Genomic DNA, 26855 nt, shown 5'->3' on the forward strand with positions numbered 1-26855 from the left:
GGTAGAGTAGCAGCAGGTTCAACAGGGTTTAATAATGTTAACATTTAGAAACCTGACAAGCATTACCAAACATTTCACCAAACTTCAGCTTTGCTACCAAGAGAGCTTAAAGTTCTCAAATTGTCTGTCAAGTTTATCCACAAAGGAATGATTAAATCTAATCAAATACTTCTAAAAATGTAAAGTGGTTTGGGATTTCTTGATTAAAAAACTATATATAGTGCCTGATTTTAAGGATAACATTCAGGGTTTTGTAACAAAAATTGGACACAGCTATAAGCTTTCCTAATTCCAGAATGCAATAAGAACTGGAGTTTCAGCTTTGGATGCAACTGGGAAACTAGGGCATATTTGCAATTAAACTCTTTCCTCAAGCAAAATAGTTCAAGTTTTGCCCAAACACATTTACATATTCACAAACAAACCCTTCCATGATTATGTGCAGTAAAAACAAAATGTTTCATATTATTTTCTTGGTATTTACAGCCATCCATTGATATACTCAAAATGTAACCAGCTGTTTTTTTCTTCTAAAAACACAGCTAAAAAATGAAGTTTTAATGCAGAAAAAGAATTATTTTTACACTGACCTCCAACTGTAACTTGATTTTGAACCACTCCAAATTACCTTTTAAAAATACTGAATTCCTTTTCAATAGCTTCACTCCTCAATTTTAGTATTTTTACAGAAAAGATCTAAACAATCTTTAAAACACGAATACTCGTGCCCTTTGCCTTTGAGACCAGTTTTGAAGATCATCCTTAGAGAGCTAATAAATGGATGTTCAGTGGAAAATTTAACCTGGGGCTTTAACTAATTTGATTGGAAGGGCCCATTTACACAAAGACATAAATTAGCACTGAACACCACAGAAACTCAATGCTGAAGATTAAAATTCACCAGAATGTTATAACTTGACCTATTTTGCATTGGTAACATTCGTATCTTTATCCCATTAAATTTGCCAAAATGAAACAGTACTGTTAAAACTTCTAATACCTCAGCATCACTAATTCTTTGAGAATTAATTTAAAGTTCGAAAAGGTATAACTCCATTCTATGCAATTCTGCTTTGTGATAGTCTGTAAGTATCTTGGATTTTGCTCTGCTGTTTAAAAAAAACTGATGTAAATTAAGATTGTGATTTGCATCAAAATAAAGGAAAACTCCTTTAGCCAGCACACACTGCTCAACACAACAGACCATAGTACATTGTTTTTGTTCTCTCGTGACAGAAATGAACAGATGCAGCAAAGATTGCCATACATGCTTAAGAGATCAAGGCACTTTTCAACAACAAAGCAATAACACCAAACTGTAGAACATGCAGACATGTAACACTCAACCTCCATAATCACGGTTCTGTTAAAGAGGTTTAGGAAGTAGAAATAGATGCTTTGTCTCCAATTCTGTGCCCAATTTACAAAGTTTAAGATTATGAAGAGTTACGTGGTTATTACATGGATGTCACTGGCTAGAGAAAGGGCAAACAGTTGGAAAGAAAATTCTTTACAGTGCAATTAGAATAAAATTATTTGTACAAATCACCTCAAAAGTAATTTTTAAAGTAATCTTCAAAAAAGACAATGGTACTGAGGATCAAAAATAAAGTGGGATTACACATGAAGAAAAAATATCATTTCAAGGCCCAATGAAACAAATAGCCTGTTTCTGTAGAATGAAGTAATTACAGGTAGAAGAGAAAAGGGGCAAGCTCACTATTACTGTTGGTAAACTTTTAGGAATTTTGGTAAATGACAGGATTTGCTTCATCTCAAATTTTAACCCACAATATGCTTAGAAAAACCTCTTTTAGCGAACCGTTCCATCCTATCGTAAGCAAAGTCATTATCCAGGCTAAAAATAAAACTCACAATAACGTTCTGCTCAGATTATTCATTTGATGCAATAATGTACAAAATGAACAATGCTGGATACATGACCCATTTCACAACATATAATGTTTTAAATTTGAAAAAATGTTAGAATGCAATTTTTAGTCAAGTTGCAACCCTATCTCCAATACAACAGCAGTCACAGGAAAGTAGATGTTAGTAGGATCGCATCAACTTATATTTGTGGATTTGAACTTTTAATGTATAATGTTTTCACTTAAAAATTGAAAAAATGTTACAAATCAAAATACACAATTAAGGTTTATATCACAAAGTCACGCTTAAAGCTGTGTAACTGAATGCTCACATGTTATTACTTCAATAACCCTAAGGGTAAACAGTTTCATTTAAAAGCATTTTTTCCAATTTATCACAACCAGTGAGTTAAACTAACAAAGTCCGAACAGTTCAAATACTCCACAAACATGAGGTTTGATGGAGAAGTGCATTCATTTCAGCCTCTGTACTATTACAGCATTCAGCAAATTGGCATCTTTCAGGGTCTCATTCTCATTTGTCAGCTCTTTGCTAGGGAAGGTGGTCATCAGCACAAAAGGGGTATATGCCAAAGCCGGACGGGCATCAATTATGAAATGTCGAATATCCTGAACACTGTGGACAAAGAAAAACAAGGTTATTTTTCCCTAATTACAAAAAAAAAACAAGTTTTCTGTACAGACTGAGCTACTGTGAATTTCTAAAGAAAGGACACCAACACAATCAATCTGTTCTTGATAATAATGTTATATTGTGTATAAATTCAAGTTTTGATCTAAATCAAGCACTTGATTTGCTGATTTGATGGCTGAATGAAGTTAATCCAATATGAGTGACTGAAGTATTTAGACAAAAATCAGGGTTTATTCTAAGCTTGTTGACCTTAACGAGAGTGATAAAAAGTTTACTTCACAACCCAGCTAAACAGAGAGTGAAAGAAATTAAAAGAAATTCAGATCAGAGATCTGTCCAGGTGGTTTTCCAGTGACTATTGCTTGAAAAGTGAAGATGTATGGTTTTTGGATCAGGATGCTGATAGAGTTGAGTCCAAATAACATTGTAGCATGGCTGATTATCATACATATGCTCAATATCTAAGGCACAAGACAGAAATGTCAACTGGGGAGATATTGGAAATCAAATCAGTTGTAAGCATACAATCCAAGCTAACTCTCCAACACACTGCTTAGCACACTGCAAGTGTGCGAAGTTGATCAAGATAATATTTTTGGTTGAGGTAAAATTGTTAGGCTACTCAAAAAGTTTAAATGCTGAAACTTACATTGTATTACTTGAAGGTACTACTTTCAGTGCCCTAGCCATTTGGCTTTTCTCAGATAACATTCTTAATACAATCGTTGCTCACCAATTACCTCATTGAAATTGAGAGATGTTGGTGGACTAAATGGACTGTCATGAAAGGGTCACTACATTTCAAAACAAGTTAGCTTTACATAGCTCCAATAATGCAATAAAATATTTAGAGGGCTGCACAAAAGCATAATAAAATATGGCACCAAGCCTCAATGAGATGAGATATCAGAGCAGATGACCAAACAGTTGGTTAAAGAAGCTGGTTTTAAGGAATGTTTCAAAGGAGGTAAGTGGAGTAGAGAAACAAATAAGGTTAAGGGCTGGAATTTCAGAGGATTGAACACAGGTGACCACACCTTTGGTTGCCAATCATGAAGGAGTGAGATTCTGAATATGAGGTGCACAGTTAGGAGAGGATTGTAGGACTGGAGATTAGTGGGCCAATACATGGAAGGATTTAAAAACTAAAGTGATATTTAAGTTAGGATTTTAAAAGTAAAACCAATGCTTTGACAAAGTTCCATAATAGTACAAGCTGTCAAGTTTAGAAACCCAGTTATTCCTAGTTCTTCCATTAGAAATGAAACATGAAAACAAACTCTCTGGAGAATACTTTGTATAACATTTTACAATTAGCTTCAGACAAATACCCTTCCAATTCCCAAATGATATTTACAAAAAAGGGAATGGGCAGTTACTGAGTGTCCAGTTCCAATAACAGGGCAAATAATTATGTAATTCTGTTCTGAAGAAGGGTCACTACACAAAATGTTAACTCTGCTCTTTCTCCAGCGATTTCTGTATCTGTATCAATGAATTATGATGCTTTTCTGAAGTTTGAAAAATGCTTGGACTGAGTCACACACGTCAAAGTGGTCCCAGATACAATTTTCTTCCCAGGCTGTACTATTTAGCTCAGCAACTCAGATGACATTAGGAGTACTATAAGTGATCTTAGCACTCAAACAACAGAGCATAACACATGTTGTAATGTGTTCGGAATGGGCATCAGTTCACAGAATGATCAAATCATATCCATGGTCAAATAATGCAATACTCATGCTGAGGTGCACACTTAAATAATGTGCCTAGAATAAAGTGCTTTTGGGAAAATGGTATATTGAACTTAAGTAAGAGTCAGTTTTTTTGAGAGAAAGGCAAGACAGGAATGACATTTTCTCTCCTATGCTGATATCATTAAAAGAATTTCTGTGAAATTGGGAAGTCAGGTCAGTGTAAATATTTTTGACACATACACAGTATAATGCAATAGCAATTGCAGGGACATGGGACTGTCAGAATCCATTTCATACACCGGCTGCGTTATGACAATTAGTAATGTTAACTTCTTTTTGAAAATAGAAATAAGTTGTAAAATGATTCTTGTTGCTATTATCTTACCTATGCGTGTGATTGAACTTCTGAACAAGACGCCCTCCATCTGCAAGCCGTATCTGGATACTAGTGGTCGGTTGTAATTCATTTACATGAACAGATGAACTTGCCTTTGCTTCATTTTCTGCTTGTTGTGCTGGAGAAGTTGTAGTGACTAACTGAGGTGTGGCACTGTGGACAAAAAAAAAATAGGTTGGTTTGCCTAAATTGTACTCAAAGTCTTTTAACAGTTATAACATAGTTAGTAAATAGAAAAGGCAGAAGTCAATGGAATTGACAATAATCAGCTGTAAATTAATGTGGTATAGTTAGTGCAAAATAAATTTATACTGCTTTAAAATTGTTTAATCTTGAAGTCTGATCATGGTCCTCTACTATTAAAAACAAATGGAAAGTTACTGAAAAATAAAGCAAAGAAAAGCATGTTTAAATGTAGGCATAATTTCTTCAAGCAAATACATAGATGTCAGGTACATTTTTAATAACATGGTTGATCTCAAGGCTCTGTGCCAGTGGAGCTAAGTCATGATAACAGTCTCAAATTCTATGAATAATCTATGCTCAAAAAAAATCCAACTGCAATATTAAGAAAGCTCCAAATGAGAGGTGTAGGCATATATGGAGGGAAAGTTATGAAATATGGTAAGACAAAAAAGTTCTAGATTTGCTACAAAATTATTAAAACAAAATAAAAGAGATAAGTATGTTCAAACAGAAAGTCCACGCTAACAGGGGATTTTTACCAACTTAATATAAACTGAGAGTTCCCAGAAATTAGAATCTCATTCAGTAAATGGAATGTCCCACACAACCTTTCTCTGGGAGTCCAGGATTGGTACTTTTATCTAATAATATAGTGTTTGAAATTTATCTGTTACACATAAAACATTTCTGAGTCCATGTAATTTCAGTAGTCAGTAATTTCTCTTAGACAATTCTGACCTGGGTAATTTTACAGGGGTGGGGAAAGTATGCAAAATATTGGCACAGCATATATATATAAAAAATAAAAAAAGAGGAAATACACTCAACAACTGACATCAAACAAACTGGAGTGGCAGACGCAGTTATAGTCTTGGAGAACATCAAATGACTAAGTAAGCAAACAATGAGTTTATTGCAAGGTCGGCAGAGTGCAAATCTGAGGCCAAAATGCTCAAGCTGTACAGACCTCCACATCCCATCGAGATGGACTATTCTATTCTGAAATGACTGAAGCACAAGTGAAGTAACCAATCTATGGACAATCTCTATATACAGTCACAGAAAAGGGCCGGGGGCAAATTCGAAAGATTAATTACAAAAGAAGTTTAGAACAACTGATTTCTCCACCATCTTGAAATTGGATAAATGTAAAGAAATTATATACATTTGAAACTAGGTAGCATAAAAAAGGTTAAATCAAAGGCAATAATTCAAGTCATTTAACAACTGCAGGTCAAAAAGAAACAAATACAAGCTTGTTAAAAGCAATGTACAATTTATGAGGAAGCATTCCTTACATATAGTTTAAGTAATTACTGGAATGATCTGTAGGTAGTGTACTGGAGGCAAACACTCCAATCATTTAACAGCAAGCTAGATTCCAAAACCCCTCCTCTTTGGGTTGGAATGCAAGTGCAGACAGAACAGAACTGAAAAAGATTAAATTCCAACAGAGACAACTCAAATGGCTTCCTTATCTGCAGTTGTAGACCAGAGACTTCTAGAACACAGATAAGTGGATATAACAAAAAAAAAGTCTATTCTCTCCTACTGTGGTTCTCACTACTACTCCCGCAGCTGGATCCTGAGGCTGAGACAACTCATTAGATAGTATACCATTAATGTTTTACATTCGATCCTCCCTGCTAATTGGCTTTAGTTTTGCATAAGATGACAGTGTTGTAACTATGACAGAATAGATAATTTCTTCAACCAGACACTAATGCAGGAAAATGTCCAACGAGGAAAAGCGGGCAAGAAGTAAGAGTGTGAAGAAATGACATAGAACAGGAATATGTTTCAAAATACATGAACTGAGCATAATGGAAGGGATACTATTAACACAAATGCTGCAACTGGAATCCAAAGACTCTCCAAAGGAAGATCAGCTGTTATTGCTGGAGCCGTTTTACTGAGTTAACAATGCAGACACAGATTGACTGCACTTCCTCCAGATCTGTGTGGAAACAACGTGTTTGGGCAGGAAGTGACAAAGAGAGGAAAGCAAAGGCATCAATTTGGTGTGTCAAAAATAGATGAAAACAAATAGCTGGCAGACCAGCATGGGAGCTTTAGAAGGGATGATAAGAAGCTTAGCAGAGATCTTGGAGAAGATTTAAAGAGGATAGATGAAAAGTAGAGAGATTCAGGGAAGAAGCTCTAGATTAAGAAACAGTTCAAGGCTTTACAACTGACATTGGGATAAAAGCAGTAGTCCAGAATAACAATGGGATGTTCCAAAAAGGATACAATCCCAGAGGAAATTGCAAAAAGAGAGTAGAGGGTGTGAATAAATTAAGTAAATATTATGAAAACAATGGTTAAAATAATTGAGGGATAACAAACCAATGTAGGTCTGAGTGCGTAGATAAAATGAAGCAGCAAAGCAGGGGCTGGGGTTTTGTATTTAAAGACGAGAGGACAGGAAATCAGAGCACTCAAATAGTTATGTCTTGAGGAGACAAGTTTGTAATAATGTCGAGCTGGAGGTAAAGGCAGAAGTGGGTGATGATACAGAAAAGCAACTGGTATTGGTGAGGAAAAAAATATGGATTTCAGAGTTTAGCTCATGTTTGATCAAGACTGTAACTCATAAGCAGTAGTAGAGGTTCAGGTTGAAAACATAGTCAGGATAAGGAGTTTGGAAACTGTGAGAACCAAGACAGGGAATATGGTTTGTGAGGAGTCAAAAATGTTGACTTTGGTTTTTCCAATAACAAGTTGATCAAAGTTGCAACTAGTCCAGCCTAAAAACTGATTAAATTCTTGTAATCAGAAACTTGCTTTCAAGGGTGAGGATGAAAAAATAAGACGGATACCTGTACTAACTTCTGAAAGTATTTTTGTGAATATTTCTCAAATCATAATTAGTTCTAATTTACCTACACTTATACAAAATTGGCTGCACAGAACACCAAAAAAATTGCAAAAACAGTTTTACAAGTAATAAAGTACTGCAGATTGTCAGTGCCTTTTGTACACAAGCTATTCCACTAATAAAAGTTAAACTGGAGAAAATCTTAAAATGTAATAGCCTGACACTGGGAAGTTAGGAACAGGAATAGGCCAGTCAGCCCCTTGAGTCAAGAGGGTGGTGCTGGAAAAACACAGCAGGTCAGGCAGCATCAGAGGAGCAGAAGAATCAACAATGAAGGACTCGTGCCCGAAGGAAACTGATGAAGGGCTTGTGCCCGAAACATCGACTCTTCTGCTCCTCGGATGCTGCCTGACCTGCTGTGCTCAACTCTGAGCTCCAGCATCTGCAGTCGTCACTTTCTCCTAGTTGAATTAAGCTCCTTGAGCCTGTTCAATGAGATCATGGCTGATATGGCCTACCTTCACATACATGCCTTTGGCTCATATCCTTTAATACCTTTGCTTATCAAAAACAACTCATTTAAAATTAGCAACTGATCCTGTGCCCACTGCTATTTGTGGAAGAGTTCCAAACATCCACCATCTTAGGTTCTTCCTAACATCACTCCTGAGCAATCTGCCCTTTACTCTCAGGTTCTGCCCCCCCGGTTCCAGAATCCCCAACCAATGGAAATAGTTATGTACTCTGCTTTTTCTTGTTAAAATCTTGAAAGCTTTGATTAGATCACCCCTTTACCGTCAAAATTCTGGGGAAAACTTTTCCTCACAACTTTAACCCTGAAGTCCAGGGATTATTCTTGTAAACTTACAATGTAAATTACCTCTCAAAGTCAAATATATCCATCCTGTAGTGTGGTGTCAAGATGTGCTCTAATGACCCCGTGGTGCCAAATGGGGTCCAAATGGGGACACCTTAGATTAAATAGATTTTTCACCTCCGACTAATTTGTATTTTTTTTTAAATGAAATAATGATGCAAACACGCAAAGCCGCACACTCCCTGAATGCAGCTGAGAAATTGGTTTTGGAGAACAGTTTTGGATTATATTACAATATGAAAATTGCTACTGCAACATGCTGCAAGTACCAATCAAATGGGTTTGTAACGTTCCCTTTAAGCTGTGCAGTTGTGAAAAGACATAACAATCAGGAACTTTGCAGTCAGGATGAAAAGAGCCACACACAAGAAACACTTCAAGATCTGCACATACAGAGCCTCAGATCAGTCGTAAAGCTTTGTCCAATGCAACAAGTTGGTTGTGCAGAGTAAACAGGTTTTAGGCAACAATGTTTCCTACACAAAGATATTTTTCTTCTTCTGGTCAAATATAGTTACGTTCTCATTGCACTTCGAGCAATTGATGGAAACAGGATGTGCTGACGTTGCAGCAGACTTTACAATTCTCAAAAGATGGCACAATGGCACTACAGTCATGTTAAATATTATACTGTAGATTTTCATTACTCACTGAATCATTGTGGTTACATTTCCAAAATAGTGCAAGGCATTACACATAAAGTTTGTAACCTGGAGCTCTTTTCACCAGTCTTTCATTTTAATTAATCTATCCTTTTTATACACCAAGGAATGAATAGTTTTACATTGTTCCTTTACTTGTTCTCTTATTTCTGAACTAGTTATTCCTGGTTCGCTAACGACAGTAACTCCGTTATATGGCATATATCTGGAGTGTGACAAAACATCTTCCACTTTCCTGGTTCCAATAATACTCAGGAAGATTAATATCATCCAGGACAAAGCAGCCCACTTATTTAGCATCCCATCCACCACTTCCAACATCCACACTCTCCACCACTGACAGACAATGGTAGCAATGTGTAGATCTACAAAATGCACTGCAGCAACTCAGCAAGACCTCTCTCACAGTGTCTGCCAAGCAGACAGCCTCTACACCCTAGAAGAACAAGGGCAGCAAACACATGGGAGCACCACCTCCAAGCCACTGCATACTGAAACTGGAACTATAATAGCTGCTTCTACTGTCACTAGAACTTCGTTCCAAACAGCAGTGTAGGTTTACCAGGTGGACTGAAGCGGATCACCACCACAAGAATAAAATAAAGAAAATCACTTGCATCTTTTCTATGACACTCAATGCATTGATGAATTTTTGTCAGAAGCCTACAAACCATAGACAGCCTACAAAAATTCAATACATCTGCCTCTCCTCAGAAAGCATCAATTGCACAGCTTGCCAACAGAGAAAGTAGTGAATAACTCTAACTTCATCCCACCACCCCTAGACTTATCAGTAAGTTCTGGAAGTACGGGCTTTCGCTCCCTGCTCTTAAAGGTCTGGTCTTTGCAGGTTTAATTTTTGAGAGATTCATTTGGCATTTCTCACCTTCAAAAGTTTGTACAATTAATGCATAATTTTCAATTACTCTTGTTATCCTTCAACATTTTCCTTCATTAAAAGATGATGTGGTCTTATTGCAAACAGCAGCATCCGGGTGACATTTATTAGGCTGATCCATGACAAAGGGGTCATACATTTGAAAGTTGAAAGCAAATTGATTACACAATTAACTGAATTCAATCAAACAGTGATGCATCAATTCTCACCTTCTCTATAACATCAATCAATGCAGCTTATTTTAAATTTTGAGTAATTCACTGCAATGAATTCTCAGTGGTTTCAATTCAACTACTGAGCTAAATCAGAATAACTTTCACCTCAATTTGACAAATTCCCAAAAAGAACACTGAATTAATATATCTGGAATCCAATAACATTTTCCTTTCCCAAATACTGCTGCTTTGCATATGCTAACTACAGCAATGTATGGTGAACGGAATTGAAATGAGGTCCTACAGAGTATACAAACAGTTCAAGTTATTGCCAAAAAGAACTTGTGCAAGTTTCTGCATTTACCTCCCTAACTTCTGTCCTTCTCCACCAAATGCCTTAAATGCAGCCTTTGATTTTACAAACTCTTGATCTCTGTGGTCTTCCATGTCCAGGTTTACCTGCCCGCCTCGGGCCAATCGTCGCAGTTCCAGTGGAATCTCACTGCAAATAGTAGAATGATGGACACTCAATATACAATTAAAAGCAACACTAGGAACAGAAAAGTACTATTTTACTTAATATTTTATATGAAATACAGCAAATTAATTTCTGCAAAGAAATTTAGAATTGGCCTGAATAAGCCATCTTCTGTTCCTCAAGAATTCAAATCAGCTGCACTACAACATTACTAAAAAATCAGGTTAGAATTCTCAATGTTAAATGTGAGGTTGGTTTAAAGTACAACTAACATGCATTCACTTTGGATAAAATAATATGTCCAAAAAGTATATGATAACTAGTACAGCTAATACCCCAAGAGGCCATTGTGTATACTTTGTTCATGAGTAGTTTTGTTAGAATGAGTGTTAGTTTTGGCGGACCAAGTTTTAGTTTTTGTAGTCAGTTTATTCACAACAGTCTCTCAAACGTTACAGAATACATTAAATCAACATTTAAATTAAAAGTCCCACAATCCAACTAATGGTAATGAGAATCTTAAATCCTGAAATTAACTGTGAGAGGTCCGAGTCATTTGTGAAACGACGTGCAACAGACAGACAGAACAATGTTACAGTTTTTAGAAGTAGGATTCATTTATTTTTTTAATTACAGATGACAGAGTGGTTAGCACTGTTGCCTCACAGCACCAGGGCCCTAGGTTTGATTCCACCCTCAGATGACTGTCTGTGTGGAGTTTGCATGTGTCTGCATGAGTTTCCTCTGGGTGCTCCAATTTCCTCCCACAGTCTAAAGATGTGCAGGTTAGGTGGATTGGTCATGCTAAATTGTCTAGTGTTCAGGGGTACATAGGCTAGGTGGGTTAGCCATGGGAAATGCGGTGCTACAGGGTTAGTGCAAGGGTGAGTCTGGGTGGGATGTTCTTTGGAGGGGCAGTGTGGACTCTGTGCCAAATAACTTGTGTCCAATCTGTAGGAATTACATGATTCTATGAAAAGAATTATAGTTTTTCTAGACTGACAGACTAGTAATAACTCGTATCAAAAGTACTGTATACGACAAGGTAAATTCGCCATTGTCTTAACACGCCATAGGGCTGCACTCTCATTGTGTTGGCATCGCTCTGCATCACAAATTGGCCACCCAACCAACTAAGCTAACTGACCTGATAGATAACACTGCTTCAACAATTCTCTATCTATACCAGGAGATGCTGAAGACTTTATTCACAAGCTGCTTTAAAATATCAATACCCGAGCAAGAAAGTTGTGCATATCACAAATCAAAATAAACGCGATTACTAAAAAGTGAATAGAAAAATCTTGCCAGATTTCTTCACTTTTAAAATATTTTCTCTCTGCAGGAGAATCATTAAGTACCAGACATGACAGACTACTGCACTATTCTGAAAAGGAACACAAACAGCATTTTTCATACACTTAATTGAAAAAAAATTCAAAAGTTTTGATTTGAGAGATTATCTAAATTAGACTGTACTTGACTATAGAAGATTAAGAGTTATGTTGATTGAGCTTTTTAGGATTTTGATGAGAATTTCAAGTGTAGAGAGAAATATTTCTACTGGTGAAAGAGTCTCGGAGAAGGGGACACAACCTTACAAAATCAGATGGCCTCCTTCTTTAGAGACCACAATTTCCCTTCCCATGTGGTTGAAGATGCCCTCCAACGCATTCATCCACATGCCTCCCCCGCCCTCAAACCCCACCCCTCCAACCGTAACAAGGACAGAACCCCCACCCCGGCGCTCACCTTCCACCCTACCAACCTTCGCGTAAACCACATTATCCGATGACATTTCCGCCACCTCCAAACGGACCCCACCACCAGGGATATATTTCCCTTCTCACCCATTTCCGCTTTCCGCAAAGACCGTTCCCTCCGTGACACCTGGTCAGGTCCACGCGCCCCAACAACCCACCCTCCCGGCCTGGCACCCTCCCCTGCCACCGCAGAAATTACAAAACCTGCGCCCACACCTCCTCCCTCACCTCCATCCAAGGCCCCAAAGAAGCCTTCCACATCCAAAGTTTCACCTGCATATCCACCAATATCATTTATTGTATCCGCTGCTCCCAATTACGGTCTCCGCTCCATTGGGGAGACTGGACGTCTCCTAGCAGAGCGCTTTAGGGAACATCTCCGGGACACCTGCACCAATCAACCCCACCACCCTGTGGCCCAACATTTCAACTCCCCCTCCCATTCTGCTGAGGACATGCAGGTCCTGGGCCTCCTTCACCGCCGCTCCCTCACCACCCGACGCCTAGAGGAAGAACGCCTCACCTTCTGCCTCGGAACATTCAACCCCAGGGCATCAATGTGGATTTCACCAACTGCCTCATTTCTCCCCCCCCCCCCCCCCCCCACCCCCAACCTCACTCCAGTTCCAGCCTTCCAGCTCAGCACCATCCTCATGACCTGTCCTACCGGCCTATCTTCCTTTCCACCTATCCACTCCATCCTGCTCTCTTACCTATCACCTCCATCCCCACCCCCATTTACCTATTGTACTCTATGCTACTTTCTCCCCACCCCCACCTCCACTCTGCAGGCAGCCTGCCTCTATTCCTGATGAAGGGCTTTTGCCCGAAACGTCAATTTTCCTGCTCTTCGGATGCTGCCTGACCTGCTGTGCTTTTCCAGCACCACTCTAATCTAGATTCTTACAAAATCAGAGCCAATCCATACTGGGGAGAAATTAGGAAACACTTCTGTACACACAAAAAAAATTGTCAAAGTTAGGAACTCAATCTCACAGAAAGCAGCAGATACTGGTTCAATTAAATAATTTTAAATTTTAGATTAACATTTATTTGTGAGAAAAAGATATGATGTCGATGCTGGTGGATTGAGTCAAGGTATAGATCAACCTTATTCAATGGTAGAACAGGCTTGTGATTTGAATGAGCCCCTCCTGTTCCGATGTTAACAGAAATAGATTAGATTAATGAACATAGTTTTCAGTTAATGCCAGTGGCAATATAATGAGATGTAACTAAACTCATTAGTTCATGCAAAGCCCCCTACAGACATATTTACAGAAAGTTGTACCTTTTGTAACAAATTACCATGGTATTCATCGCAACCTTTTCCACATGTTTAATGAATACATTGGTCAGATAAATACATTTGGTCTCATCACCAGAATTTATCAATAACGAAGTTTGTCTGCTTGCAAATATAGATGCACCAAGAGTAAAGTATACACAACTGGAGAACAATGGAGCCATTCATAACCAAACTTGTGAAATATTTCACTTACCCTCGCCTAATAGCTTCCAGGAACTGGGCATTGGCAGGGTCAGTGTAATTTCTCAGCTCTCCATCATCAACACTAAAACCACTTTTCCAGAGTTTCAGTATAACATGAACCTGTTGAACAACATTCAGAATTAGCTGGAATCGAGTGCAGTACAATCTAAATCATTCAGTTATGACTGAGGGGTAAATTGATTCCTTGATTAACTGCCAGCATTTACAAGTGTAAAAATTTCACATAATAGTTTCAAGGTTCTATAAGGGTTACATCATCATACTATACCCATAATGTCATGGCTTGAATCTCAGTAATAATTCTGATAATATTGGACTTAAATTGAACAATGAAAGCAATAACTGGAAATAAAACAAAGCAAGACTCCAAGTTTAACGTAGTGCTCACTTCAATATCAAACAATCATCACTCTGAAGAACTGAATTCAATTTGTTGGTTTTTTTTCTTTTTACAGAGGTACAGTAATTGTGTGCTTATTAGACCAGATTGAAACTATGTTTTTAACTGAGAATATTTGGGTTAGCCAAAAACACATTGAACTACTCCTTTAGGGAAGGCCCTCCATACTTATCTAATCTGGTCTATATCTAACACAAAGACAAACTATGTGATTGATATAAATGCCTTCAGGACAATAAGGAATGTGTAACAAATTCTGCCTCGTCACAGCTTGAGAGAATGAGTATGTTACCTGCCAATTCTAAAATTGCAAAAAAAAAAGAACCCTTGGCTTAAAGCTGGCTAGGAATCTGCTCAGAGGCATTTTTACATAATTGGAATATGTTTTACACTGCTGCAGAATTAATCTATTATTATGACATTAGGAGAAGAAATGGAGAATAATTTTGCAAATATTTGAACTGTTCAAAGAGTTTCAAAGGAAATTCACAGGGTAATCCACAGCCTAATTCGGTCATTATTAAAAAAACACGCCATGTTAGCAATTTAATGATTTGTTTCTACTATTTCCACATATATCACAATTACTAAAACCACATTATATTCCTGACTTCTTTAAGCTGAAAACAATTACATAACTTCCACGAACTCATGAGAAACTTTTCCAACCCGATTATATATAAACTTAAGTTATACTAAAGCCAGAATGCTGCATCTTTGAAAACTCACATCTTGTGCGGTCTCTGGTCTCCTTTCTCCTGTAACATATGCAGATTGTTCTCCTTCAGTTGCTCCTAAACGATATCCACCACCGCCAAATGGCTTTAAGAGAAAAAAAAGCTTCACAGCTTGATCAAATAAAAACTTTATTTTAACTTACTATGTGGTCTGTCACATAGTGTTAAAGTCAAAAACTTAAAATCACTAATGTACAACATCCACACTAAAAATAATGTTAAGATTCTCATCATCCACAATACTTCACTGAAAGTTAACATAGTAACAAGGCTGTGTTTATTGCCAACTCCAATTAAGTGTGCAGTGACTGCCTACAGCACACAGAATTGCAGCTTAGCAGTTTAAACTCCTGAGCATCTGCTCACTGAAATCAACAAACATTACGGAATGGCAGAACTGACTGATCAGTGAGTGTTTTATGAAATCTGCTGCACTAAAGCAGCCTTGCAAGAGGTGCCTCCAAAACGCATTCGAAATCTGTTGATCCAGAAACATGGACAGAAAGAGCTCTTGGTGCCTCACCCATCACCGCACCCATTACCTAATGACTGTACAAGTAGAAAGCTATGCAGCAAAGAAATCTGCCATCAATGAGGTGAGGCAGGGGACAATTTGCAGCAACCAAGGATCAATTGGAAGAATCTGTCACCATAACATGATATCAACAATGCCATCTATACACGTGCAAGCAGCCAGAGGTCATCTTTAGTGATCACATGACATTAGTAGAACACACGGCATATTATTAATATATTTGTTTCCTTGTGATTTAAGGTGATGTACATAGAGAATTTACAGTGTTACCACCTAGAACAGCATTGTTTAACTCCAGTCTAGCAGTGTTGCAGGTAGCAGTGGATACCATTATCTTCAGTAATATTGGGCCAATGTTGGGAGGGTTGAGAGATAGTGGTAGGAGGCTTGTGAGGAGCAAGAACACATGCATGGACCTGCTGGGTTGAAGAGCTGTTATAAATATATTGTGCAGTGCTATGACTACTACTATATCTAATGAAAATATGTAAGGACAATGGTGATTGGGAACGAGTTAATGTGGAACATGATGCAGGCAGCAGAGTTTTGGATGAATTTGAGATCTTAGGAGCATAGCACCATTGAAAGTCTTTTTTTTAAAAAAAGGTAGTGAGGAAAACATTCAGAAAAGGCTGTATATCCAAACATGCTTCAAAAATGAATACCAGTTTAACTCAAACATCCTAGTAAGCATTTACGTCTAGGGTCTCTGACACCTAAAGTCAAGATTAGAGTGGTGCTGGAAAAGCACAGCAGGTCAGGCAGCATCTGAGGAGCAGGAAAATCGATGTTTCGGGCAAGGGCCCTTCATCAGGAATTATGATGAAGGGCTCCTGTCCAAAACGCTGATTTTCCTGCTCCTCGGATGCTCCCTGACCTGCTGTGCTTTTCCAGCACCACTCTAAGTCTTGACTCTAATCTCCAGCATCTGCAGTCCTCACTTTCGCCCCTGACACCTACAGTACAATGTCTGCAGCATATTTGTACACTGTGGATCTACGTGAACAATTTTAAAATATGCCCTCAATTTTTTTTTTTTAAAATGTTCACTAGACTATTTGCTCCTATAATTAGAATGGGAAAAACTTAGGAATGAGCTGGAGGGAAGGGAAAAAAACAGGGTGAGGGTAAAGTGACGAGCACTTTATTTTGGATTATAAATAACTTAGCATTGTGTTACAACTGATTATGAATATGTAATTAACATAGTTTTACTACCAGCCCAGTTACTGTGATGAGGGGCTAGGGAGTAGCAGGCCTCCAAACCAGTCCAAAACTCTGCCTGGTAGCTTTTAATACCATACATACTTTAGACTTGCTGGATTCTCCAGGACTCTTGCCAGCTCGTTCAACAGCAACTGCACCATGCTCCTTTGCTCCTTTAAACAGGTCTTCTACTAATTCATTGGAATTCTTCTTTTTTGGAGGACCAACAATTTGCTGTCCACTTCTTTCAGAACCACCAGCATAAAACCTTTGAAATTAATAAAACACACATAATCACCATGCATGCATAGATTAGATTCCCTACAGTGTGGAAACAGGCCCTTCGGCCCAACAAGTCCATACCGACCCTTCGAAGAGTAACTCACTCAGACCCACTCCCCTACATTTACTCCTGACTAATGCAACTAACACTATGGGCAATTCAGCATGGCCAATTCACCCGACCTGCACATCTTTTGACTGTGGAAGGAAAGTGGAGCACCCGGAGGAAACCCACGCAGACACGGGGATAACACGCAAACTCCACACAGACAGTTGGCCACGGCTGGGTTTGAACCCGGGTCCCTGGTGCTGTGAGGCAGCAGTGCTAACCACTGAGCCACCGTGCTGCCCTGTATAGACTGGAGGGAACATTCAATCAGCTTCATTTTCTCAGTACTGTATTGACGAATACAGCCTTTCAACTGTATAAAAATATCCAACATTCTTTTTCCTTTCAGTACAAATTGTTCAGTTGCATTCTTTAGATTTCAGATGTGATACTCACCTCATTTCTAACAATGGGGCATTATGTAATTGTTACTTTTACTAAACAAGATTAACCAATGAATTAAATACCTCAAATTACATTTGTGTGAGTATCAAGTAAGCATCAAATTTCAGGATTAAATAATATTCAGAACTGCACAGTTTAGAGTGGAAGGTTCAGTAAGGACAACATCTTGTTGGAGTGTGAGTGTGTGTGTGAGAGAGAGAGAGAAAGAGGGAGAGAAGGGCTCAGCAGCATGCTATATGGCCAAAGAGACTGGTGCTGCCTCCTCTAGGGAAGGCACAATGAATCACATACTAAGCAGTGCCTCCTCCTAAAAGGAAGGGGCTGAGTCAGACTTCTCCCTTAGCCTGTCAACCAAAGGCTGGTAAAATAGGTTCAACACCACCATGGAGGAGATAGTGATTGCTGCCAGCACAGCACCTCCAGTGTCTGAGAATACAGAAGGTCTTCCTGATTTCTTCTTTTGAGGAGGTGGCAGGGGCATTGGAACAGTGGCTGTCTCCCCACCTGGTACTCTAATCCAATAGAAATAAAGGCCTGCATTTTGTTACATCTTTTCAAAGTGGGGCAGTTAAATTCACTGTACGTTAAATGCACAAGGTGTAGCACATAATTTGTTTTTGCTGTCCGACTGTATGTTCTACCAAAAGGCAAGAGGCTCAGTTAGTAAGGGGTACCTTTCCACCTGTGACAACCATCCCAAAGATGAAGGGATTCAAGTAGCAGAATGTTACAAAAATACTTTAATACAATTAAAATCAGTCAGTAGTAAATTAGAACAGCTTACCAAGACATTCTGTTGTACCATTACTGGATACATTAGTGCTCATTATGTATCAAACTCAGTTGGAACTTAGAACAACTGTGTCAACAATATATTTGTACCATAAACACTTCAAATCATAGAATGGCAGAAAGCCATTTGGGCCATTGTGTCCAAGTTTGTTCTTTGATGGAGCTATCCATTTACACACAATACTATGCAAGTTGTATAAATCATAAGAAAATATAGGTTGGTGTGGTTCAATATGGAAAAATGTATTAACAGAAAGGCAAGATTCTTGTTGAGAAATGCATTGGTCTGCAAACCTCTGGCCCTCGTCATCTTCGTCATCTTTCTCTTCATGCCACAAATCTCTGAATGAGGTTACTCTGGCATCACTATAATTTAAATATAGGAGATAGATTATTATCATTGAAGAACACTTTAACTGATTATTTGCTTTCTATTGTCAAACAAATATGGTATAATACCATAAGTATCCTTAATTAACCAAAGAAAAGCTGATTTATTCTTACTTTCCTCCAAGGAGGAAGTAAAGATAGCTAGGACATTAAACATGGTTGTACACCACAACAAAAATCAATCCAACTGTGTATTTGAAGCAGAGCAGGGGCCAGACAAAAATTAAAGAACGAGTCATTAAACAGTTTTTGACATAGAGAAGCAACAAAATATAACAGTGGAGGGCTGTTAAATTATATGCTACTTAATAAAATACATTTGATGATTGCAGTGGTGCCTTAAAGGCGCAGTTTGTCTTGTTGCTGTTTCATAACATCTGTAGTTACATTGGAGATTCCTTGCTCAAGTCCAACCCCCACCCAATACCACCCAGTTGTAAACACAATCTACCCCAAGATTATGCCTTTTTTAAAAATCCCTTTAGATCCCTCACAAGATAAACTATTAAAGCATTTAGTCTCATACATAACCTAACTGCCTTGGTCAGACATGGATTACTTGTTTTCCTTTTTAAAAAAAAAATTGGTTAAACAACTGTTCCAGTTTCCCAGAGGCACTTACTCAACACAGCAACTGACAATTCCCCTGTGATAAGATTTTTTAAGAAAGTGCAGTGTCATGGCCTACACACCATACACAAACAAAAGCCATTTCTGGATATAGCAGTTAACTAAGGCAGATGACAGCAAAAAGGACAATTACAACAGTAGCCGAAAGTAAAATCCAGCAAGAAAAAGACTGAAGCAACAAATATTTATATATAAAGAAAACAGATACAAAGACAAATAATCAACCACATTCTAAGCTATCCCATATGCTTACATACAAACTGCTCAAATCAGGGTTTTTTTTTTAAAACATCACTTTGTTTTGCACAGGATCTGCACACCTGCAGTAACCAGCTATTGTTTGGAAACACACAACCGATTATATTACAATTAGCATTTGTGCTCTTGGCCACGAAAATCAAATTTTGCACTGCAAACGGTTAAACCTGGTAGCTCCATCATTACTTCCAGCCTCAAGAATGTTAATAAACACATGGCTGACCACAACTTAACGTGAAAATAAATTCAAAAGCCATGTAACACTGGAAAAGATTTTAAATTTAAGCAGCAGTGTGTACATACAGCTGTGAAATGCAACTTCAAGGGATAGAGCACAAAATCTGAATTTATGTTTTATTTTATTGTTTTCATTATAAGATATGTGGTGAAACAAAAAAGGTTTAATTTTTGTCAATATTTGATGTCTGCTGTTAGTAAAGAGTACACCTTTGTCAGCAATAGTTAAAGGACTGATCCACTTCCTACCTCAAATCGCAGATTTTAATTTCCAGCTTTCCTTGCTACACCAGTAGGACATTCTTAATTAAAAGCAATTTTAAGTCATAGTGCAGGGATAAAACATTCAGTCATCAGTCCACCAGTATTAGATATTAATACATAAGGACATTAAAGTTAAACTGCTAACTCTCACTGGGGGTTCATACATGAATTAGGCACTTGGGTCAAAAACCAGATATAACAGTGAAATAAAATCTAGTAGAGTATCAAAAGCTCAAGAGAAATAGTGAAGTTGGAAAACACAAACAACAGAGAATAAGAATTGAAAGAAGTGCAGATGCTGTAAATCAGAAACAAAAACACAAATTGTTGGAAAATCTCAGCAGGTCTGGCAGTATCTGTGAAGAGAAATCAGAGTTAACATTTTTAATCTGGTGACCTTTCCTTGGAACTCATGGTAGCTAGGAAAGTGTTGGGTGATCTGCAGAATCTAGGGGAGAGGAGAGAGGTAAGGAATAAATGATAGGTGGGGACACAGCCCAAAAAGAGAGAAGAGCAGTTGAATAGACAAAGGAATGGATAATGACCTGGCTACGAGGGTGAATAGCTGTTAATGGAGACTGTTAGTGGTTAACAATATGTAGTGTGTAATGGCAGACTATGTGATAACAAGGCCTGGTGTCTGGGGTAGGGGGCTAGGATATGGGAGAGTTCAGGGCCAAAAATAATTAGAAACATAGAAGAAAGGAACAGGAGGAAGCCATTTGGCCGTTCGAGCCTGCTCCACCATTCATCACAATCATGGCATGACTATCCAACTCAATAGCCTAATCCTGCAACCTCCCAATAACCTTTGATCCCATTTGCCCTAAGAGCTATAACTAGCTGCCTCCTATATATGTTAAATGTTTTGGCATCAACTACTTCCTGCGGTAATGAATTTCACAGGCCCACCACTCTTTGGGTGAAGGAATGTCTCTTCATCTCTGTCCTAAATGGTCCACCCGAATCCTCAGAGTGTGACCCTTGGTTCTGGGCACACCCACCATTGGGAACATCCTCCTTGCATCTACCCTGTCTATTCCTGTTATGATTTGGAGATTCCGGTGTTGGACTGGGGTGTACAAAGTTAAAAATTACACAACACCAGGTTATAGTCCAACAGGTTTACGTGGAAGCACTACCTTTCGGAGCACTGCTCCACAACCACCTGATGAAGGAGCAGCGCTCCGAAAGCTAGTGTTTCCAAATAAGCCTGTTGGACTATAACATGGTGTTGTGAGATTTTTAGCTTTATTCCTGTTAGAATTTTATACGTCTCTGAGATTCCCCCTCACTCGCCTGAACTCCAGCAAAAACAATCCTAACCTAGACAATCTCTCCTCATACATCAGTCCTGCCACCCCCAGAATCAGCCTGGTAAACCTTTGCTGCACTCCCTTGAGAGCAAGAGCATCCTTTCTCAGAAAAGGAGACTAAAACTGCACACAATATTCTAGGTGTGGCCTCACAACTGCAACAACACATCCCCACTCTTGTACTTGAAACCTCTCGCAGTGAAGGTGAATATCAAACTCTATCCCCACTTATTGTTTACTCCTTATCTCCTCCCCCCAAACTATCTTCTGCAAATTAGCTGACATTTTCTTAGCTACCATCTGTTCGGAGGCAGGGTCACCTGACCCAAAACATTAACATGGATTACTCTTCACAGACGCTACCAGGCCTGCTGAGCTTTTCCAGCAACTTCTATTTCTGTAACAATCGGAGAGGATGGAACAGAAGCAAAAGACCCTCACCTTTGTGCTACTGTTCTCGAACCTGTACTGGGTTCAGGTTGTGGAAGAGTTATCACATCATCGTCACCACCTTCTTCATAAAAGCTGCCCAGGGCGAGCTGCAACCAAACATACAATACTGAAGACCTTTCTCAAGTGTCAAATTAAATTTAATCATGGTTGCACACAAGCTTTCAGTTTAATTTTTAATGTAAAAATTACAGCAGTCAAAACAGAATTCCTTTAGACCATATTGCCCCGCATAAAATATTTGAGATGTCTTAAATGAAGACAAAATAATTAGATTATTTAGTGCGCTTGCTTGATTTCCATAGCTGAACACCTTGTTCAATGTTTAAAAGCATGGAACAGGAACTTGAAGCAACTGATGTTAAGTATAGCATAACTATTTCCAATTGTTAGCAATCTACTACTAAATTTTATCTGGCCCAAAACAGCATGTATTAAACTTGTGAATTCAACATTTGAATTGTCCAACCCAAATTACACTCCTGTCAAAAAAGGATTAAAATCTAACATGGTTATAAAGGTTTGATGACTCATCTGCAAAGCTTCAACTAGTAAGTCAGTGGGCACACAGACCAGAAGGTCACTGAATCATTTACACTGTGCAATTAGCTGATCGCAGTCAATGGTGAATAAGAGAAATGCTACAACTGGCCTTACCATCATCCAATAATTTTCTTGCTAGAAAATGTTACATTGGGTTACAAGAGACAGTTCATTAGTGATATCTCATTGTCAAATACCCAACTGTTATTAACATTTTAGGTTAACAGTCATTTTTGTTGAAGATGCCCATGAACTTTCAGTCAACACTCTTTGTGGGTCAGGATTAAAGCCCAATAAAACTGACATCAAGTGCCATTCACTCAATGAAACAGTAGCAAAACTGCCTCTTGGATATCTAAAGTACTGTTTTGCTTTTAAATGTATTTAGTTCACAAACTATGTAAAAATGAATGACAAACTTTCAATCGTACATTTACTAAATATGAACAATGAAAACACCAAAAAGCTATTTCTCTGGATCTCCACCCCAGTCATTAAGGTGTCTTCAATAATTACATTATCAGGAAACTATATACAAGTCTAAAAATTTTTACAATCTCTTTACAGTCCTAGAAAAGTGTCATGGTTAATGAACTAAATCCATTACTCTATATATTTTCTTTAGACCAAATAATCTTTCTTACAATTTTACTGTTTAAACTTTATCATCTGGTTTATAGTGCTTTTCTCGAAAAGTTAACTTTGTTTCACCTTCAATTCTTTTTATTTAAGGACAATTCCAGCAGATTTTTTAAAGTCAATAGTGTGGTACTGGAAAAGCACAGCGGTCAGAGGGGATCAGAGGACCAGGAGAATCAACATTTTGGGCAAAAGCACTTCATCTCACACACTCGACTTTGATCACCAGCACCTGCAGTCCTCACTTTCCCCTAGCAGATTTTTTAAACATAAGAAAAATCTCCAAAGTAAATGACTGAGAAATCCATGTCCTTTTAATTATTGAATTTAACCTTCCCAAAAGCCATATCTTACTTAAACTCAGAATATTGGCAAAAGTTAGTAATAATCAAGCATACAAAATTAGCACAGGGAAAAGGTATTAGAGTTTAACTACACTTAAAACATAATGAACATACTTTGAACTGTTTGACTCTTAGACTTAACCTATTTATCAAGACATTTACTTTGAGGTTTTGAGGAGAGACAAAACCTAAAACAAATGTTAGATTATTCTCTTCCAATGAATGAATCAATTAGGTGATTAATGTATTGTGGTTTGTAATTTGGCAATCTGTTCTGGTTTAAATATCACACACAAAAACAGGAAGTGGTGGAGAAACTCAGCAGATCTAGCAGCAACTGTGGAGAAAGAAAGAGCCAACATTGAGTCCAGTATGACCCCGTGAAGAATGTTTCTCCACAGATGCTCCAAGACAAGTTTCATTTCTCTAACACTTGGTTTTTATTTCAGATTTACAACATCTTCAGTACGGTTATTTTTACAGGGATATGCAGGCTATGTGGAATAGATGTGGAAAATGTAGGATTACACAGATAGTGGGAGGGGATGGATCTGGGTGGCATGCTGGTTACAGGGTTGGTGTGGACTTGATGGGCTGAATGGCCTGCTTCCACACTGCAGGGATTCTATAAAACGAAAATTACATCTGGGAAAGTAGCCATTAAGGATAAATTTGTGCTAATCTTCACACTACATCTCATCTTGAGGCTGGTCATCACTAGGTAGGTTGATATCTCCATGAAAGAGGTCCACGGCGAGACAATAACAGTTTCAGCCCTTGCTTTTCATTGATTTCCATGAACTTATCTTCTTCCCTAAATAGGATGGTGAGCAACACTATGTAATGAATAAATAGTCACCACATTCATAAACTGTGATCAGTTAAATTTAGCACCAACATACAATATTCCCATACCTGAAGATTGGTGAGATGTCTTGGTGATAATTGGCATCCCAAGCCTCAGTTTCTCATGAATTAACATTAAAAAATGCCTGTCTTTGAAAGCAGGTTGGCGGTATGCCGATCACATTGCTGTTCTAAACTTTTAAATGCAATACCACATACCAGACTTTCAGGTGACCTACTCCCTAATAACGATAATGCTGTCTGGCACATTCATAGATAGGGCTGATTCAAAATAATATCTGGGCTCACAGCAGACTGAAAACTATACTCCCTGCAAGAGGTACCCTTTTCCCCCCAAACGGTATCCCAGTTTAAATCGAAACTATCAGCCCGGTCAGGAACCTCGTACGTGGTCCGAGTTCCTCAGCTGTAAAAAAAACACTTATTAGATGATACTGGGCAAACAGCTCATGGGGCACAAATCATAGACTTTTTTTAAAAAAAACATCTGAGACCATCTCATGTGAACTACCCCTGAGCCACTGAGGCCGGATCTACCCCTCCCTCAGGCTCCCGCACTGCGGCTACAACTTGCTGAATCACCACTCAACAACCCCGGCCCGACACACACACAGAGAGAGGGAGGGAGGGAGCGGCACCAAGCCGGCATTTTGCGGGCCCCGGAGCAGGATCACATTTAAAAAGGGGGCAACCGCGTTAACCCGGCGCCATTTACCCGGACACTGCCACAGGCCCAAACTTGAGGCCGACTCTGACAGAGCGGAGAAGCCACGCTCCCTTCTCCCCAAATCGCGGCTTTACCTGAAGGTCCCAGTCCGCAGACTCCAGGTAAAAGCGAGCCCGCTCTTCCTCGACTCCTGTGACTGTTACGAACTCACGAATAGCTTCTTCCTCCGGCACCTCCATCTTCCCGTGTCACCGCCGGACTGTCCGCCCACCCACAATCCCACGCACAAAGGTTCCAGTGGGAACAAATTATCCCACGTAACGCAGCAAATACAATCAAGCTCAAAAAAGCAACAAACATTGCAATGTAGTGATGTAAATGAAGCAGTTACAAGCAATTAGTTTACTTTCTTTGAGATTTACTAATTAGTAAATAATTCTACTCAAATTCAGTAAATCATTTATGGATTATATTAAGTTAACATCTAGAAAAATGAGTCAGTGTATTAACGTGTAATTTCACGAATAAAATTCAGATTATTTTAACTGAAATATATTGATAGTAGTAACATCGGCACATATAATGTGACCTTATCAATATAAAGAGATGTTGCTGTAAAGAACAAGCCATTACCTCCCACTCTGCTGTCCTATATACTGCAAACCTTGTCAATCTGACTGTGCACAAGGAAAACTGGCTGGAGATTTGGAGGTTACTCTGCTGTATCTGGGAGAAAAAAAAAATGACACAGCACAATTTAATATAAAGTGCATACTAAATTCCTACATAATTATATTAAAACCCACATACTGTTACAAGAATATACATGTGCTAAAAATAACAGAGTACAGTTCCTGAACTGACAAAAATATGTTGGCTTCATACAAACTATTAAACTAAGTTTAGAGATAGAGTGCAGTTATATTTTGTTTTCATAAATTAGGATGAGGTAAAATATCAACTTCTGTCCTTCAACAACCGTTAACCATAAATTGGTAAAGATGGCAAATACCATAATGTATATGGTGTGATCATCTGTGAATATACTACACATCTGACTTCACCAAATGTTCAGATTCAAATATTTTCTAATTATTGTAATTCCACAACTATTGATGTATGAATGCAAAAATCGTCAGTCAATCAGAAATATGATAAAATAGGCATGAATGTCATAGGACAAAGACGAAGGCTTTGGGTTGCAATCACATCCTGCACAAAGTCAATTATTGTTCAAACCTATTTAGCTTGCAAGAATGATGCCACCTGATTCCTATGGAGTATCCAAGAAGAGGTTAAAAGGAACCTTGGGACCTTGTGAAGTTTATGATTAAGCTGACATTATGGAAGTGGTCTGTGGAAATAATTTTGTAGCCCTGGAAGCCATTTTTTAGACTTTAAACTTAGCTAGGCTAAAAACATTTGCTTCTTAGCTAGGCTGAAAATTTGTTTCCATGGCTATAAACTTACTTCCACATGGTCACTAACAGAGTTTTATAGCAACTTTATTTAAAAATCTGCCATTGAAAATTAATATGAAATAACACTGGTGTCTGTATAAACATGACTTCATCACTATTGATAAACAGAATAGATGATAATGTACTGGCTGTACTTTAAATATTTACTGCTTGAAATTAAGCCATTGAATCCAACGTGTAGATACTTATATCAAATAACAAACAATACTGCTTAAGGAACTGAGTTTAAGTGTAGAGTTAAGATTGGCATTTCTTTAAGACTACACTAACTCCTTATACATTCCTGCAAATAGTTTTGTGCATTAATATGATAGCTAGTAGAGATACCTGGAA

General features: G+C 38.3%; 1 protein-coding gene across 1 annotated transcript; it reads right to left on the reverse strand.

Annotated features, from left to right (window-relative positions):
* Positions 1-12: 12 nt before the first annotated feature.
* Positions 13-25325, reverse strand: nsfl1c (NSFL1 (p97) cofactor (p47)). The gene is made up of 9 exons (XM_043710343.2): positions 25176-25325; positions 21973-22070; positions 18731-18802; positions 16951-17116; positions 15100-15192; positions 13960-14069; positions 10581-10718; positions 4609-4773; positions 13-2508 (listed from the first exon to the last, which is right to left on the reverse strand). Exons 1-9 carry the CDS (start codon positions 25278-25280, stop codon positions 2346-2348), a joined length of 1110 nt encoding a protein of 369 aa, XP_043566278.1. The 5' UTR covers positions 25281-25325; the 3' UTR covers positions 13-2345.
* Positions 25326-26855: the final 1530 nt, after the last annotated feature.

This window comes from Chiloscyllium plagiosum, unplaced genomic scaffold, assembly GCF_037043375.1.
Source record: "Chiloscyllium plagiosum isolate Xiang-an unplaced genomic scaffold, Cpla_swu_hap1 HiC_scaffold_15, whole genome shotgun sequence".
Taxonomy (NCBI): domain Eukaryota; kingdom Metazoa; phylum Chordata; class Chondrichthyes; order Orectolobiformes; family Hemiscylliidae; genus Chiloscyllium; species Chiloscyllium plagiosum.